Source organism: Astyanax mexicanus, chromosome 4 (assembly GCF_023375975.1).
Source record: "Astyanax mexicanus isolate ESR-SI-001 chromosome 4, AstMex3_surface, whole genome shotgun sequence".
Classification (NCBI taxonomy): Eukaryota; Metazoa; Chordata; class Actinopteri; order Characiformes; family Acestrorhamphidae; genus Astyanax; species Astyanax mexicanus.
This window is the reverse complement of record NC_064411.1, coordinates 38372269-38389404: the sequence shown is the minus strand read 5'-3', so window position 1 is coordinate 38389404 and position 17136 is coordinate 38372269. Positions and strand designations below refer to the sequence as shown.

Sequence of the window (17136 nt, the reverse complement as noted above, 5' to 3'; positions counted from 1 at the left end):
AATAAGTATTGCGCCATAAGTACAAGTGGAAAACTGTTAATTTCCAGGTTTCAACCCAACTTAAATTCAGCATTCTTAAAACAATCAAAAAGACACAAACACAGAAAATTGTGAAACACACCGTTTAAAACCAACTTTTATTGACCTGCTGATTCTTTTAAATTTTATCTAATGACCAAATTAGTAGTAGTAGAAAACATTTTATTATCTCTTTAGTTTTTGGACTTGGTAGCCTGGTAAGTTAGTGGTTTTGGCCAGGGTATTTACTCACTCTCTCTCTCTCTTTCTTTCTTTCTCTCACTCACACACACACACATCATTAAAAGTCACAGTTTACAGCACTGTTTCTCAAATTAAGCTGAACAATGCTCTGAATAAAAAGACTAACTAATTAACCTCCATCAAATTACAAAAGGACCTCTTGTATTCCAGTCCAATAATTCCACCGCCTTGTACCTAAAAGACCCTGTCTTTAATTAATTGTTCTCTGTTTACAAGAGTTGGTTTGCTAATAGCAGAAGTGATGTCAATGGGTAACAATTTAGAACAATGAGTCTATGACCCTACCCTCCCCACTAATACTGTGTTTTTGTGTGTGAGTGAGAGACAGGAGAGAGTCTTCATTTAGTCATTTTTAGACTTGCTCTGGCAGCAAATAAAGTGGACTGGAATTTTGTCCCATGACTTTTGGCTTGTCCCATAGGAGCTAAAAAACACAACCCTCACCAATGCTTGTCTGATTACATGTGCAATTTTAGCCAGAGACTGTCGGACATGATCATTATCATCCACAGTGCTGTTCACTGTGGGTTGTCAATGTGGAGTCCATGTTAAATGCCTAAACTTTGTAAATGGAACATTCTATCCATCTGGCACCCACTTACAAATACTATTTTTTTTTGCCTCCATAAATAATTATTTGGACTTGTGAAAAAAGTTGTTGATTTTAGTTTTTTTTAAGTAGCAATCAATACTAAATTCATTGGGCTAAATTGAATAATGGAGTAAAATGAAACTATTAAAAGTATTATCATCTTAAAATACTTAGTAATAAAAAAAAAAAACAGAATCTGATTTCTATTTATACAATACTTAACCCTGGTTCATTCCCAAAAAGTGTCTGTTTGGACAACAGCGCCGCTTAGTGGTGAAAGATGGTTTAGCAGTGGTAACAGTTAAAAGTTTATCCACAGATTCTTCAGTATGCAAACTGATCGAAACCAGAGTGATAAAGCGTGATTTCAGATCAGGACACGGTGTGAGACTGTGTGAGGATGAAGAGTAAACACCAGATACAAATTAAAGATCTTGTTACAGCAAACCTAGAGCTTTGCTAATGATTATTTCAGATATGAAAAAAGTTATTTTGAAAAATAATTGAACAATCTGTGTTCCTTTAAATTAAAAATAAAAATGTTCTTAATGGACATGAAATACAAAAATGTAACATAAAAGAAAATGTTTTAGTAAATAACAATCAAATACACATAATCAGAGTTTCTGCAGCAAATTCAACTAAAAGTCACTTAAGAAATTTAAAAACTTGTAATGCTGCTGTATGGCAGGTAGGGCTGCATGATATTAGAAAAAAATATATTGTGATATTTTGTTGTTTTGTGAATTATAATGCAATACTTAAAATGCAGTAATGTTTACAAGTTGTCAATGTTTTATTCTCTGTGTATCAAAATGTGAAGGCAAATAAATGGTAGCTAGATCATGGAAAATGTGATCAGTGCAGATTTTCATTTTCTAAGTTGCATTATTTTTTTGTGTACAATTTAATTTCCTTATCCAGTTACTGCAATTCCTATTATAGTATTGCTAATACAATGTTTTATATAAATATGTCATTTCTTAATGCTGGACTATCACTTTTTCTCTAGTTTTATTCAGTCTGAGTAAAGTTTGTTGCTTAATTGGCCAATAGTCCCATCCAAAGGCTTGTATTGTCTTTATTAATGGCTGTCTATAGCCTTTGACTTGATTAAGGCAGTTGATTTGTTTTTCATCAGAGTAAACCTACAGTTTAAAAAGTAATTGCTGATTAATTACTCTTATATTAAAACAGCATCAACTGCATAAACAGTAATTTAAGAAGTCTTATTGCCCAGTTTGTGTGTACACAGTTGCTTTAGAATGGGATGGAATAAAATGGAAAGTGTGAAGGTGTGAATGAGTTTAGAGAGTGGTAAAGTATCTGTGAGCTATTGTGGCTGGGAGGTGTTGATGAGTTGGTAATCATTCAGCGATGACTTTCTCTGTCTTGCCACAGTTTCTGTTTTAGTTGGGACTCATCTAGGAATACCTATGTGATGCTATTCTAATGTAGACTAATTACATTTACCATTAACCATTCATTCAGCTACTGCTACTGTCAAACGTTTGCCACACTCAAATGCACCCCACATCAATAGTAGTACCTATGTATGCTAAATATATATATATATATATATATATTTTTACGAAAAATATCATACTGTCACTTTAAGGGACATCTGGGTCTTTTTTAAGCATAACAGTTTAACAGACACAAATAGACAGGTCACATATTAGACAGAGACAACAGGGTTTTTCTTAGTTCTTACTTCTCAAGATAGTTGAAAGGTCCCCTTATGGAGTAGTAATTTCCACTGTGGACCCCTAAACCCTAATTCAAAAGACAAAAACTGCATTCTTTGTCACATTCATTCGTTCATTTATATTTATTTATTTCCAGGCATCAAACTGGATTACGATAAATGGACATAACTGAAAATTATATATAGACAGCGACCCAGTCTTGACTAAAGTATAAATGTGGTTCGATATTTGCAATGGTGATTTTAATGTTTTTATTTGTTTCAGGTAAATAGAGAATGCCTTAATTATATTGTTTCTATTAATAAGTTGTGTAACAAATTATAATTATTTAAGAAGCACAGACTAGTACAATATAAGGCTTTAAGACACATTTATAAGACAGATTTCTGAATAATGCAAAATATCCTTTACTTTCGTCAAAATGGTTGTGGTGGGGTTGGAGGAGGGGTATTTACGGGAGGGGGGATGTACTCACAAATTATTTAAAAGTACACAAAAACAGACCTGCCAAACCGGACTGTTATAAGCTGCAGCCCATCAGCGGAGCAGACGGATTTAACCGTCGGCGTGCTCGTATCTATCGCACTTATCTACTCATATATTTATAGAAAACCGTCAGAAATTAACTAAGCTAATTAATCATTTGGTAATTAACAATTCACCTAAAAAGGGAAAAGAAGTCATGTAAATAGTGGAGGAGAAGCTGCTCTGCGGAACCGAGTTGTGTGTGGATTTGTGTTCAGGTCGGACCCGATTCTTCGTTGTGCGTGCTGCTGTGGTAGCGCAGGTTAGCTGGTTAGCTAGCTTAGCTTCTCTGATAAACAACAAATTAAAATATTTAAAACTCAAGAGTTTTAAAGGCAGCTGGATGTGTTTAACTTTTAAACTGGGGGTTTAGCAAGCTAACGTCTGAGTTTAGCTGCCTTTACGAGCTGTTTCTGGAGGCGGGGATTATTGTTTAGCTAGTTAGCTACCTGGCTAGCTCAGCTATTAGTTAGCTAGTTTTCTGAGCCTGTAAGTGTTAGCTAATACTAGGATATTTCGGCTAGTTTTCTCCGTTAATACTCTCGCTGTGTGAGTATAGTTGTTAGGAGCGATGCAGAGGCCACATTTTCGGCACCCTTCCCCCGGACCGGGCCCGAGAGCGGGCGGGTTTCGCAGTCCTCCGCCGGGTATGGAGAGGGGAGGCGGCGGTGGCGGTATGCTCCCCTCACCGCCCTGGGCTTACCAGAACCCCCCGCCTCCGTTCGGGCCGAGATACGGAGCATACGGCGGGTCTCCGAACACCCCGCCCAGGGACTTTAGTGCGGGCAGAGGCGGCAGTAACGGCAAATACAGCGGCGGGAGATCACCCGGTCACACGCCGCGCAGGCCGAACAACAACAACAGCGGCGGCGGGGGTGGTGGCGGTGTCCGCGGTGGTACTCCACACCGACACTCGCCTTATTACCACAGCACGGGGCAACACGGCGGGTCTTTTCAGGTAGAAACTCCGAGTTCTGTTATTTCAGTAACATTAGATAAGTTAAATATTCAAATAAGTATAAAAAAATCAATAGATCGAAATTAATTCGGTTAACTACAGCCGAGCCACAGTTTTAACTACAGTTCGTTTCCAAAGATTTGTTAGGGAGTTATTTGGTCCACCTTAAGTAGCACATCGGTTATGTTCTAAAATGGACTGGGATAGTTAACTAATTTATTTATCATCGTATTTTGTTCTGTCCTTTAAAAAAGAAGAATTTAATGCCATTGTAGATTAGGTCGTTGTTTGGGCATTTTTACTAGTTATGTTTTGGCCTGGGCAGTGTGGCTTTAAGGCTTTGTGTAAGGTTAATGTCTGTCACGATAATTAGCAAATCTGTCAGCGTTTTGTACAATTTATATATTGTCTTTTATTAAGGATGCATCGAAACACAATTACCTATATTATAAATAGAACCGTGTTTACATGTTATTAAATAATCTAATTGTGTTTTTGTCTTGCTTAATAAAAGCAATTACTAAACAACAATTTAAAAATATTTAAAAATATATATTTTTTAAAAAATATAACAGTTTTAACATCCCAGCCGACCTACCAACAAACCGTAATATAACTTTAAAAAAAAAAAAGTTAAGTTACTTATACGAATACTGAAAGTATTAATTTTGTTTTAGCTTTAGGTTAAAATTAGTGTTTTTATTTTATTTGTTTTATTTATGAAGTAAATTTAAAGTATTTTACATATTCTAAATTTGTCTGAATATTCTTCATAATTATCATGTTTTGCTTTTTATGCTTTAAAAGGGTGTAACTGATTTATTTTATTATCATTATCTCAGCAGGAAAAAAAGGAAATCTAAATTTTTACATCACTAATTGTCTCCTAAAGGGTTCACCGCGGACATCCACACCATTTGGCAGGGAGAGAGGGGGAAATGATACGGACAAGTATTACAAACCGTCTATGCTTCAAGATCCATGGGCTAACCTCCAACCTATCTCAGTCACAGACTCCCAGTCCAAATCCAGCACCCAGCAAGCCACAAACACAGGCAGGCAAGGGAGGTACTACGGCTCAAACTTGAACTGAATCAGTTTAAAACTAGTTTTGGTCACACTGACAACAAGGGGAGACATGTCCCAAATGTTTGAGTTTTTATTATTATTATAATTATTATTTAACAGGACTGCCTCTGGTCATGGAGTGAACTTGCGGCAAAGTGGACTTGACAGTAGCAATACCTCTTGCAAAGCTGATCCAGCTTTTTTTAAAAGCTTTTTATACAGCAGTCTGTTTGTATACTGAGAGACATTATACTGTACTTTTATATTTTACATCGATTTTGGACTATCAGAGTAAGATCACAGTGTAAAAATATGAGGCTTGTCAGCCAACCTCTGAACTAACAAACACTCTTCCTATCTTCCACCAGCAAACACATTTTTATTTAGATGGTCTATTTTTATCTGGGCTCTGTCAATGTGGACTGATGTTAAACTATGTAAACAATAGAAGCCCATTAATTATTTTTGTTTGATAATTGAATTCTTGCTTTGATGAAAAAATGAATTTGTATTTTTTTTTTTTTACATACTCAGGATTTTCTAAAAACTAAAGTACCTCAATTAGATGCTACAGATTAAAAAAGGATGAAAAGATTGGATGCATTTTTCAGTTATAGATATTTTTTTTAATCCTCCTTTGTGGCACACCTCATTCTTTGCTCTCTGTTTTAGTTCTATATATGTGAATGTTTTTTATTATTTCTGTCAAATGTATCTGTATCTACATTAGTAATGTGAAATGAAATCAAAGCACCTGGCTCGTTTTAAAAACCTTTTTTTGTTTGAACTTTCATTTAGCAAGGAATATTACCCATCATAATGGTAAACAAAAAATGACTGCTAAGGTAATCAGAAAAAAATGGACAAGAACAACTTCAGTCAATGAGAATCATATTAAAATCCATTTTATTTTTTTCTCTATGCTTTTAATGAACAAAACATTACAAAGAAAGTACCAAATGGTATCAGCTAAAGAGACAATTTCAGCTTCATTTCCCCATGGCACCACAATCATGTCAGTCAGCAACGTTAGTTAGTAAACAGACTCTCCTTCTGGTTAAAGGAATAATTCCTAAAGAAATGCTAAAATGTTATCATGAAATGATTTCTCCATAATGCTGCTTGGCCATTTCAGATCATTCAACTATCATTATCAAAATTCATTTAAAGGTACTTTCTATGTAGAAGGTGGGAAAATGAAAACAATTACATAATAAGAGATGCAGGAACTGTATGTCTATACAATGACTGCTCTGTTTAAAAGGTCCCAAAAGACATGCACATTTAAAGGGTTAAGTACATACATTAGTTCAAAACCTGCTCGGACAATAGAAACAAAGTTCCCGTTTCTTGCAGTAGTTTAACTACTGAGCTCATAAATGCTACGCAAAGCTGAAACGCCATGCTAGTGTTTTTCCATTTTTGTATTTATTTTAGTTTTACAAACCTTTGGTTATTAATCTTAAACAGTAAATATGTAGCATTTACACTTTAAATGATCTACATCAAATTTATGTTTTTACTCCACTGACTTATAATAGGGAATTTCATGTCCACTCTAAACGGGCAGTAAAATCTTTATGTGAATGGCGCAACACTTCTGAGCAAAATCCTATCATAACATTCTGCTTCCTCACTTCACATGCTTCTTGCACATCTTCAGAAATTAATGCAGCATGGACAGAAATAGTAGGGGCCATGCTGGAACAACATGAAAAGTTTTGAAGAAATGCTGCGAAACCATGTTCACAAGTACCCACTTATGTTGGAAGTGTCATTGCTGCTGTAATAAGTGGAGGAAAGCCCCTAGTGGACGCCTCCAGTAATACGCATAATGTTCAATTATGGTTACAAGGCAGCCATAGCAAATAACTAGCTGTAGTGGGAGCCCAGAAGCTAGAAATGCCACGTTTCTATTGTATTAATTTAAAGCCAGATAAATGTGTCTTGTCTGTTGCTTTTTTTAAACATACCAAAAATGGAAACAGCCCTTTCCATTGCAGTCATGAACAAATCATGTAACAGTCAGTGTCTTGTTTATACATAAACATGTCAATCCCAAAAAAAAAACCTAGCCGTGCATAAGCAAACTGAAATGTATCATAGTATATATATATATTCAAGCTTAAGCCATAGTGTTTGTCATGAACATCAAAATTAAATTCTGTTACAAGTGTTTAAACCTCACAGCCTGTAGTAATTCCAAATGCGGACAATCACTCATTAAAATGTTATTGTGGTATCCTAGCATATTTTCAGTTAGTTTAAGGTATTTAAAAGGATGAATTTAAAGATGATAATTTATGGTCTTAAGATTTCTTGTAAAGTATTCTACGGTGTTTTACACCTCAAGCATGAAATAATAATTTGCCAAATGAATAGTTAATAACAATAAAATAAATGTGGTTTATCACTGATCCCAAAAGAGGTTTTGTACCTAAAGCTGGCTTATTAAGTCTAAAATAGGAGATGCTAGGCAAACTCTGGAACTGTGTTCCAAATGTAACCTAATTGTTCCATCCAATGTCATTTTACTGCATTTTTCTTAAAACAAAAGAACAGTTTACACACCTTCAGTAGAAATATATATAACAAAAATAAATACATGTTTAAGATGAGACTGGTAACACTCTTCAGTACAGTATTTGTAAGATAAGTTAGCCTAGCATCTTCCGTTGTATACTAAAGCAGCTCAAATCAGAAACCAAATTTTTGGGCTCAATGCTGATGGATAACATTTGATCAGTTTCAAGCTCTGATCTGTTCTTTACAACCAAGGGCCACATTCCTACATGAATGTATTCCCTACATGTTGACTTGTCACTTTTACAGATTTGTTTAAACAAATGTGTTTTTGTATGATGTTGGGCTGATTGTAAAACATATAAAGAAAACAGGAATTCCTATTGCAAAAACAGCCTAATTTCGTAGCCTAATAGTGTTTTTATATGGCTTTAAATATCTCTGAAACTATGTTAAAAAGCAGCAAAGGGTTTTTAGTGGGTAATTCTTGTAGATTTAAAAGCAAGGATGCCTATGTTCAATCCTGGATACTCATAGACTTTTTTTTTTTTAAGATTTTAGATTAATTTGTTATACAAAAAAGGCACTTGATTTTCTCAGCAGCTGATATGCATGTCTCATACTTCTCAACCACTGGAACATCATAAACTAAACTATCTTTGTAGCATCAGCCTTTGATGTGCACACATTCTAAACTGTAAAAGGCTTAAGTTGACGGGCTTGTTTTTTAAGGGCAACTGGGGTTTTATAGGAATCACTGAGGGGTGAATGGGACCAAACTGTCAAGATAGATTAGGGTAAATAAGGTAATTTCACAAATGAGTATGACTCTTAGGAAACTTTGCATGGTATGGTGGGAACTGTAGTGGTTTAGGAATATTACTTTGGTAACAGTAGTTTTATTTGTCCTCACTCCAATTTATCTTACTGTTTTATCTCACCGACTAAAAAGAAACTTCTTCCAGTATTATAGCTTTAATATTTGGTTTAATATCTCATGAAATCGTGGTGGCTTGGATGAGGACAATGTGGTGCAATTTTTGGCTGCTTACGTGTGCAAACATACAGAACATTCTAAATTTTACCTGCACAGTAACCACCTTAATGTGGCAAATTACGGCACTAGATAGAACAAACAGTTATTTAAGCATCTTGCATCTGTTTGATTAAATGAAAAGAAACCTGGGTAAGTCTTATGTTTTTCTTTTGTATGTTCATTCTCATTGTACGATACTCATACTGACCTGTGACGTGGCCTGTGTGATAGTGTTTAGACTCATTTTTGAGCTTTGTAATGGGAAAATAAGCCCTCCTTTTTCTTAAATTCCAGAAACTACAATCATATGTAAGACAGATGCAGCAGTTCCATATTAGATGGTCTATACACAGTACATTTAAATATTAAAATGAAATGGCTTCATAGCATTCTTACGCTTAAGTGACATTTAGTTTAAATCTTAAGCAGCATCCTTGTTTAAAACTGTCCAAATTGCAGACACCTTTCTCTTCACCTCTTTTACTAAATCATAAAAAAGAAAGATTAAATAAGAAGCTAATTAAATATTTAGTAGCATTGAGGACAGCAGTCAGGGCTCAGAAAGGATTGGTGTCAGCACGTACGGACATGGTCGTTATAAAATGCAACATCTCTCTCGAATCCTTTTCACCAAACTCTTCCTCTTGTTTTTCCCATTCTTCTCTTTGCCATCTTCCATTTTTCTTGCCCTGATTTGTCGCATGAGGTCAAAAAACACCTGGAATGATTTAAGAATGAATTATCAGGAACCCTTTCTAAAACACCACCCAAAAATATAGAGATGTACTGACATGATTAATTTATGGTCAGGAACTAGTGTGGTGCAGGTGGTTGAACTGTGTGATGTACCTTGTCTACATTGGCACGGGTTTTGGCAGAGGTCTCCACGTAACTGACTTCCCACTGATTGGCTCGGGACTTTGCCTCCTCCATTCCCACCTGTCGCCGGTCTTCCAAATCTGACTTATTTCCAACCAGCAGGAAGGGCACATTCTCATCCTCCTTAACCCTGAGAATCTGCTCTCTGATAAAGACAAAAAAAACCTCCCTTATAGTAGCAGTTTCACAAGCCCTTTCTCATAAGTCACTCATAGCACTAATAAGTGCTACCAATTCAATTTAACTATGCTGGTGACTGGAATGAATCAAAAAGGGTCAGTGTTAAGTGTTTCCTGAGGATAGGTCTTGAAATGAGTACCTATTCAGTAGTAGTAGTTATTCAGCACTAAGGCTGGGCAATATGACTAAGTAAGGTCATATTTCCAAGAGAAATGCAGATTTACATTATGATACAATATAATAAACCTGATAAAGTGTAATGTTAATGTTAAAGTATCGATATTTTTTGTAACACCAAAAACACAGTGCGGTTGATATTTAAATCGTACACATTTTACTGTGTAGTTAATTACTATATATTTGAATTTAATATGTATTTTTAAACATAAGACATGTGCACTCAGTGGTATTTCACAGCCTCAGCAAACTGCACTGGATTAAATTTTTAAGATGGTAAAAATTACCATTATTTTTTTAGGCCTGCCTCAAACATATAATCGCCTGATCACAATAATTTGAGCTGCAATAATTTTCTACATTTATTACTTTACTGTTATTATTATTACAAATGCAAAAAACCACACTGAATAATATATATGAGTATTTTCATTGCAACAAATTTGGTGTGATAAGAACCTGGCAGGTATACATTAATTTGCTTTATATATGAAAATCTGAAGAGGAAATAATGTATTATTTAATCAAAATGTGTTCAATTCAATGCATTTGGTGGGTTAAGTTAGCTTTTTAGTTTAATGTAATTTTTGGTTCATGTTCTAAAAACCTGCATTTTTAGTCATATATGTATACTTACAAAATCTTGTAAATCTAGTTAAACTGTGCTACTACACATTATTTGTAATCCAATTAATCATCAGCTAAATAGTTATGATCATGCCAGCTCTAATTACAATGTTTAACAACATAATTTTCACAAAACTGACACATAAGAGTAATTTTCACAAACTACTCTATCACAGTTTAAAGAATTGTTTTTCACCAACCTGAAGTCAGCTGTTGCAGCGAAAGACTCTGATTCTGTAATTGAGAACACACAGAGAAATCCTTCTCCACTTCTGAAGTAGTTGTCTCGAATTGCTGCATAGTCTTCCTGACCAGCCGTGTCCAGTATGTCAATCTGGACTTCCTCTCCATCCAGAACCACTTTTTTTCTGTAGCTGTCAGCTTTGGTGGGCTCGTAGTCCTCCACAAACTGAGGGGACAGGGAGAGGGGGAGAGAGAGCGAGAGATGAGCTAAATTGTGAGCAGTGCTGTAAGTGATCAGACAACATGAAACTTCTTATCAATGATGACTTACCTCATCATACATGAATTGTAGAGTTAGTGCAGATTTGCCCACTCCACCACTGCCCACCATAATCACTTTGTGCAGGGCCAGAGAGCTCTGTCCCTTGGGTTTGTTGGCTGCCATTTTTTTTATTGCAAGCCAGTGGAAGGGAGGTCAACCTAGGTAGGAAAAAAGAGCTATTGTTATAATGCAGTGGACAGCATATGCTGCCTTGAATACATTCAGAAAGATTATATTTACGAAATGAGTGCACATGAACGGCACCACAACCTCGAATTTACCACTGTAAACATGGGATTTTTCTGTAAATAGTAAACATGTCAATGGTAAACGTTGGTTTAATAGCATCTGCAGTCAAGAATACAATTAAAATGGTTTATTCTAATCCACAAATGTTGGTAGTCGACTAATCCGAAAATATTTTTTCTTAATATCAGTTGTTTCTCTTTAAGTATCTATTTTTTTTTTCTGCTGGCACACTGAAGTTGTTCACATCTGCTCTTTTAAAAAGTGGCAAGTGGTGCAGTTTCCTTGCTTACAGTGGTCAATTTTGAAAAATCACAGTTCAAAGACATTGCAATTAACCCTCCTTCTCTTGCAGCACTACCAGTGAGCTGATTGCCTGTGTTAAAAGGTGGGACTTTATCCATAAACAGACACTGTGCTAAGCAAAAGGATGATACAAGTGTTTTCCTCATAAACTGCTTATAACTGTTTTCATTGCACATACATTCTCCATTCACAAGAATCTTAAAGCAAGGTAATATATTGCGATTGTTTTAATAAAATTTTCAGAAAACTCTCACTATAAACACACAGCACCCATATATGAAATACTAGTAACAGGAAATGATCTTTTTTTAATGCAATCAAAACAGTGGGATCTAACGACAGAGTACAACACTGCTACATAGTGGTCAGGATTTAAACACAACACAAAATGAACCACAAAGACACCAATCTTTACACATACAACTGATAAGTGATTATCAATAGTTTTTTTCTTTTAATAAAAACAGTATTGCAGAATAAAAAGGATATGTCAATATTTTCTTACACCCCTACATGCTACTTCTACTGGATAATATCAGTACTCAGATAATGCTTTTACTTTGCTTTATTCATGTGTTACTTGCAGTAATTGTAAATATACTTGCTCTCTATTAGCAAAAGAAAAATAAAATACTATTTTCCAGGGTGTTTGTGTTGTTTCCAACCAAAGCCACTTGGACAGAAATCACGTCATACTGAGCACAAACTTCCGAGGTGGACTTGAAGGCAGCAAAACAGTCAAATGGTTTAAAATCCATCTTGACAACCTTCACGCCCTGCTTTGCCCTGCTAGTGACGTTGAGTCAGGCACTAAACAAAAGAGCGTCTCAATGGAGCTAGAACTGAGTTCATTTGTTCACACTGACAGTGACATCATGGAACTAAAACAGAGAACATACCAGTCCCATCAGTTCTGCTACTACAAATAGGGAATAAAAGTGGCCGAAAAGATTACAGATCACAATCTGCTAGCTTTTACTGTAGATAAATTATTAAACAGTGAATACAATAAACACAGGTCAGCCACCTGCATAATATTGTATCCCACTTGTGCCACCAAAACAGCTCTGACCTATTGAGGCATGGACTCTACAAGACCACAATGTGTTCTGTGGTATCTGGCACCAAGCCAAAAGCATCAGGCCTCTCTGGATCATGTCAATGAGCCATGGGTGGCCACAATACACGGCATGGCATAACATGAATGAGACAATTATGTTAATTTAAAATGATGTGAAAACATACGCACAGAAAACGCTAACTGCCAGCTCTGTGACATCTGTGTATGTGCATTCTTGCAGTGTTTCCCCCCTTCTGACTCCTGCCTTTCACTACCACATCCACTAGTAATAATAAGAAAAAAAGACAGGGTTTAAGTTTGAAATGCTGTGTAGTCCAAGACTAGGCCTAATAATATTCTGGGAAACTGACCCATAGAATTTAGTCTGAGGAGATTAAATGGCTAAACTAAAAAATAAAAAATAGTAAATAGTATACCACTCCAACACTTTCCTGGCAGTGGCCACTTGTATACACTGTTCAAAGTTCAATGAAAATAATATCTAGTAAGGTATGGATTCAGAAATGCCTGCATAGAGTGAAAGTGCAATTAATATGTCAATTATTAATGATTGTTACAGACCGTGATATAACACATGATGCCAGTGGAGAGAAATATTGAACATTTGAAATATTTTCATATACAGGTAATACGTCTTACCATCTAACAATACTTTGAAACTGGCAGCTTGAATTGCCAAGTGGCAAAATACCCTTTTGTTAATTTGTAAACATGTCAAGGTCACAAGAAACACATACATGCTGAGTGCTCACAAGTATGTCATATTCTAGGTTTCTAAAGTATTATTAAGCAAAATGCTGTAAAAAGGAAAACTGGAGAGCTTCTTAGGCCTCAGTGACATTTTGAGGAAGACTGCTCATTCAAACCCTTTTTTAGTTCATTCCTTAAATATGACTGTGCCATTTAGTAAGCCTCACAATTTTCCAAAATACTGTCTGTATCTCTTCACAAGCAGAAGATATATTCCAATGCATATTCCAGTTGTTCCATCATTTGTTATTGTACTCAGGCAATGTCCTACGCATTGTGAAAGGTGAAGCCAACTGGAAAACATTGTGCTGGGCGTTTTTCATTTTAAAGACAGAATGCTTTAGGTTTGGGATTTCAACATTCCCACAATACACAGTAATGTATTAAAAGGGTAGAAGTTACTGTCTTATGCAGCTCCATCTTTAAAAAAGACATCACACACTTTAACGCACCATCAGATCAAGAGAGAACCTCTCAAGCAAATGTTTCAGCCAAAGAAGAACAATTCTAAAACAGTTTTATTCCTAATCTTTAATATTCTGGATAGTACTCTTTGGTTGCTCCCTGATACCCACCTGCTGCACTCAGCACTTGTATCAAGACTGAGGTATAGAGGTCTATGGAAGTGGACAATTCCGACTATGTGTCTCTCAAATGGCATCTTACCCCAAAACACCTTTTGGACACACCTCTTCTCATTCATTTGTTTTCTTTCTTTTTTTATGACTTTTTTTTTACATTGTACATTTAATATTAAAGACAGTACGTCTTCAAAGGAACACATGTAATTGTTTTGTGAACATAAACTCTCAGCATCTTAAAGGAATTCCTGGAGGTGCTGAACAATAGTTGTCTGCTTTTCCTTAATGCTGTGAAGCTCCAACTCATCCCAAATCACCCATTTCATTTGGGTTTAGGTCAGCACTTTTTTTTTGTTAACTACATAATTCCTTATGTGTCTCTTATTTTTGTATGTCTTTAGTATTAATCTACAATATAGAAATTTGAATAAGACATTCAGAAATAAACACTAAAACTTTTTGACTTACACTGTACATCTTAATGTAGAAGAGTCTTTAAACTAACTATTGCAGTTAATCTGAATTCCACAAGTCAGTTTGTTAATAACTGTATAATAGCTATATAATTGATTCCAACTTCAACATCTAACATATTTCAATTGTGTCTTCACAATGCAGTTTGTGAACTAGATTAGGTTAGCTAGCAGCAAGTCTACCAACAGAGCTCTGTTTCCATCACCAGTAGAGTCCCTAAGGCCAGACTGTGGTTATTTAGGGTGTGGTAATGGATATGCATCGCTCTGGTCAGAGCCTAAACTGTGAAAATCTTGGAGAAAAGACACAAGAGGACACCTGTTTCATTTTATTTTGTATTGCTGTTTAAAAACAAACATTATATATATTATATATAACTAGCCAATAAAGAGGGGCAAGATAAAATAAGACAGTATACTGTATAAAGCTAAAATGTTGACTTTCAACAAGACTCTTAATAAGCTTTGCTTAGCTTTCATGGGATGGACAACTATAAATTAGCTGGGTTAGTTAGCTAGCTTGCTTAGCCACAAATCTTATTCTGTTTAAGTTACTGACAGTAGATAGGTAAGTTGTAGCTTAGCTAACAGATAGTCAGCTGAAGGGAAGCAAAACAAAGCAAAGCAAATAACTAGCTGAACACGTCAAAAACAGGGAAATGAAGCAAAGACCCTCCACCAAACACAAGTTAGCTAAATAGCTAACTAATTGTATCATGTTTACTGTTGGTATTTCTGTGAAAGACGAGCTGAAGTAACCTCACTAAACTCAAAAAGTTCAGCACTATTCATATCCATTTTAGCTAGGTTAGCATTCTTGGACTTACCAATATTATTACGCCCCTGTCAGTCTCTCCTTCTGCTTGTAGACTTAATGTGCATCCGTGAAAGACCCAGTGGACAGTTTCTGTGAGTACTATAGGTAGTTTAGATCTAATTAAACTCTAATAACTAGCCAAAACAGGACACAACGTTTAAAATACCAGTAGCTAGCCAGTCAGTTGAGCTGTCAAATGAAGCAAAGCAAAGCAAATAACTAGCTAAACACGTCAGAAATTGAGCAGTTAAACTCCACCAAATACAATTAAGCTGAATAGCTACTTGTCTAAATAATGTTTAGTGTTGGTATTCTTGTGAGAAACGAGATGAAGTTAGCTAGGTTACCTCACAAAACTCAAAAAAGTTTAGCACTATTCATACCCTGTGTTAGCCAGCTAGCTAGCTAGCTTTCTTAGACTTACCAATATTATTAAGCTTCTGTCAGCCTCTCTTTCTGCTTGTAGACCTAATGTACATCCGTGTAAGACCCAGTGGACAATTTCTGCGAGTACTATATCTAGTTTAGATCTAATTAAAGTCTCTTTAAGTCTAATAATTAGCCAAAAACAGAACACACCATTTAAAATACCAGGCGCTAGTAGTAGCAAGCTAGTCAGTTAAGCTGTCAAAAGAAGCAAAGCAAATAACTAGCTAAACACGTCAAAAACAGTAAAATTAAGCAGTTAAACCCCACCAAACACAATTAAGCTAAATAGCTAGTTGTCTAAATCATGTTTAGTGTTGGTATTCTCCTGAAAAACGAGCTTACGTTAGCTAGTTTACCTCACAAAACTCAAAAAAAGTTCAGCACTATTCATACCTAGTGTTGGCTAAGGTTAGTTAGCGTAGACTTACCAACGTTATTAAGCCTCTGTCAGTCTCTCCTTTTTCTTGTAGACTTAATGTACATCCGTCAAAGACCCAGCGGACAGTTTCTGCGAGCAATATAGCTAGTTTAGATCTACTTTACTCTATTAAACTCCAAGAACTAGCCAAAAAACAGGGCACAACGTTTAAAATACCAGGCGCTAGTAGTGGCTAGCTAGGTTAGCTAACTAGCTAACATTAGCCACGTCTAGCTGGTTAGCTAATAGTTCAGTAAAACCACTTTGAGTTAATAAAACTAAAGCTAGCTAACGGCAGTCCTCTCATCACTTCAAACTCTCAGAAAACCCAGACAGAAGATGTTGTTTCAGACTCCCACTTCTCCGCCTTCTCCTTCTCCTGCCACCGGCAACTTTGGCATGTTGTTTTGTAGCTAGCTACCCTCTCTCAGATGACGTCATGAGCTCATGACAACAAATTGCCCATCTGGTGATGTTGTGGTGAGGCTCCAGGGGCACTTAGGCCTGGGAAGTTCCCCCCAGGGGATCTCTGAGCTCATCAAACAACCCCCTAAGATTCATTCAGTGACTATATGTTACCTACCTGAGAAATAGTGCCAGATTTCAGATCAGAGCCAGTTGTATAAGACTTTATTTAAAACTTACAGCATCACTATGTGCTGATGTCAAGCCCTGATTCAAACTGATGTCATTTACTGTCAATACAGACTATATGCAGTAATGAGTATCGCATTAATTCTCCTTTCTAATGAAACTGTGAAGGTCTCCTAAAATTAATTAAATCTTTAATTCCACCCTGCTAATTATGCCAGAAAGCTCTTTTTATCACTGATACAAAAATCATTGACCATCTCTGTGCACACATTTTTTGGAATGAAATTTTAAATTTTGTTTGAAGAAAAATAACCTGTGACTTGAAGCTTACTCAATTTTTTTCTTATTCAGGTCTACATACTGGGGAACAATATTTCTTC

The 17136-nt window shown here is 35.8% G+C and overlaps 3 protein-coding genes across 9 annotated transcripts in view; 2 read left to right on the top strand and 1 right to left on the bottom strand.

The window, feature by feature from the left end:
- The window catches only part of fbxl7 (F-box and leucine-rich repeat protein 7), a 151188-nt gene that overhangs the window by 65861 nt on the left and 68191 nt on the right, over positions 1-17136 (top strand). The gene's annotated exons all lie outside the window — the stretch shown is intronic.
- On the top strand, positions 3102-5905 carry LOC125780392 (M-phase specific PLK1 interacting protein). The gene is made up of 2 exons (XM_007236565.4): positions 3102-4066; positions 4959-5905. Exons 1-2 carry the CDS (start codon positions 3680-3682, stop codon positions 5157-5159), a joined length of 588 nt encoding a protein of 195 aa, XP_007236627.3. The 5' UTR covers positions 3102-3679; the 3' UTR covers positions 5160-5905.
- ralab (v-ral simian leukemia viral oncogene homolog Ab (ras related)) lies at positions 6014-16608 on the bottom strand. 3 transcript variants are annotated; one of them, XM_007236562.4, is made up of 5 exons: positions 16173-16608; positions 11071-11219; positions 10757-10965; positions 9543-9717; positions 6014-9411 (listed from the first exon to the last, which is right to left on the bottom strand). In XM_007236562.4, exons 2-5 carry the CDS (start codon positions 11182-11184, stop codon positions 9289-9291), a joined length of 621 nt encoding a protein of 206 aa, XP_007236624.1. In that variant the 5' UTR covers positions 11185-11219; positions 16173-16608; the 3' UTR covers positions 6014-9288. The 3 variants fall into 3 exon arrangements, with proteins under 3 accessions (XP_007236624.1, XP_049334491.1, XP_007236626.1); XM_049478534.1 differs by lacking the exon at positions 16173-16608 and adding an exon at positions 15740-16139; XM_007236564.3 differs by lacking the exon at positions 16173-16608 and adding an exon at positions 15326-15719.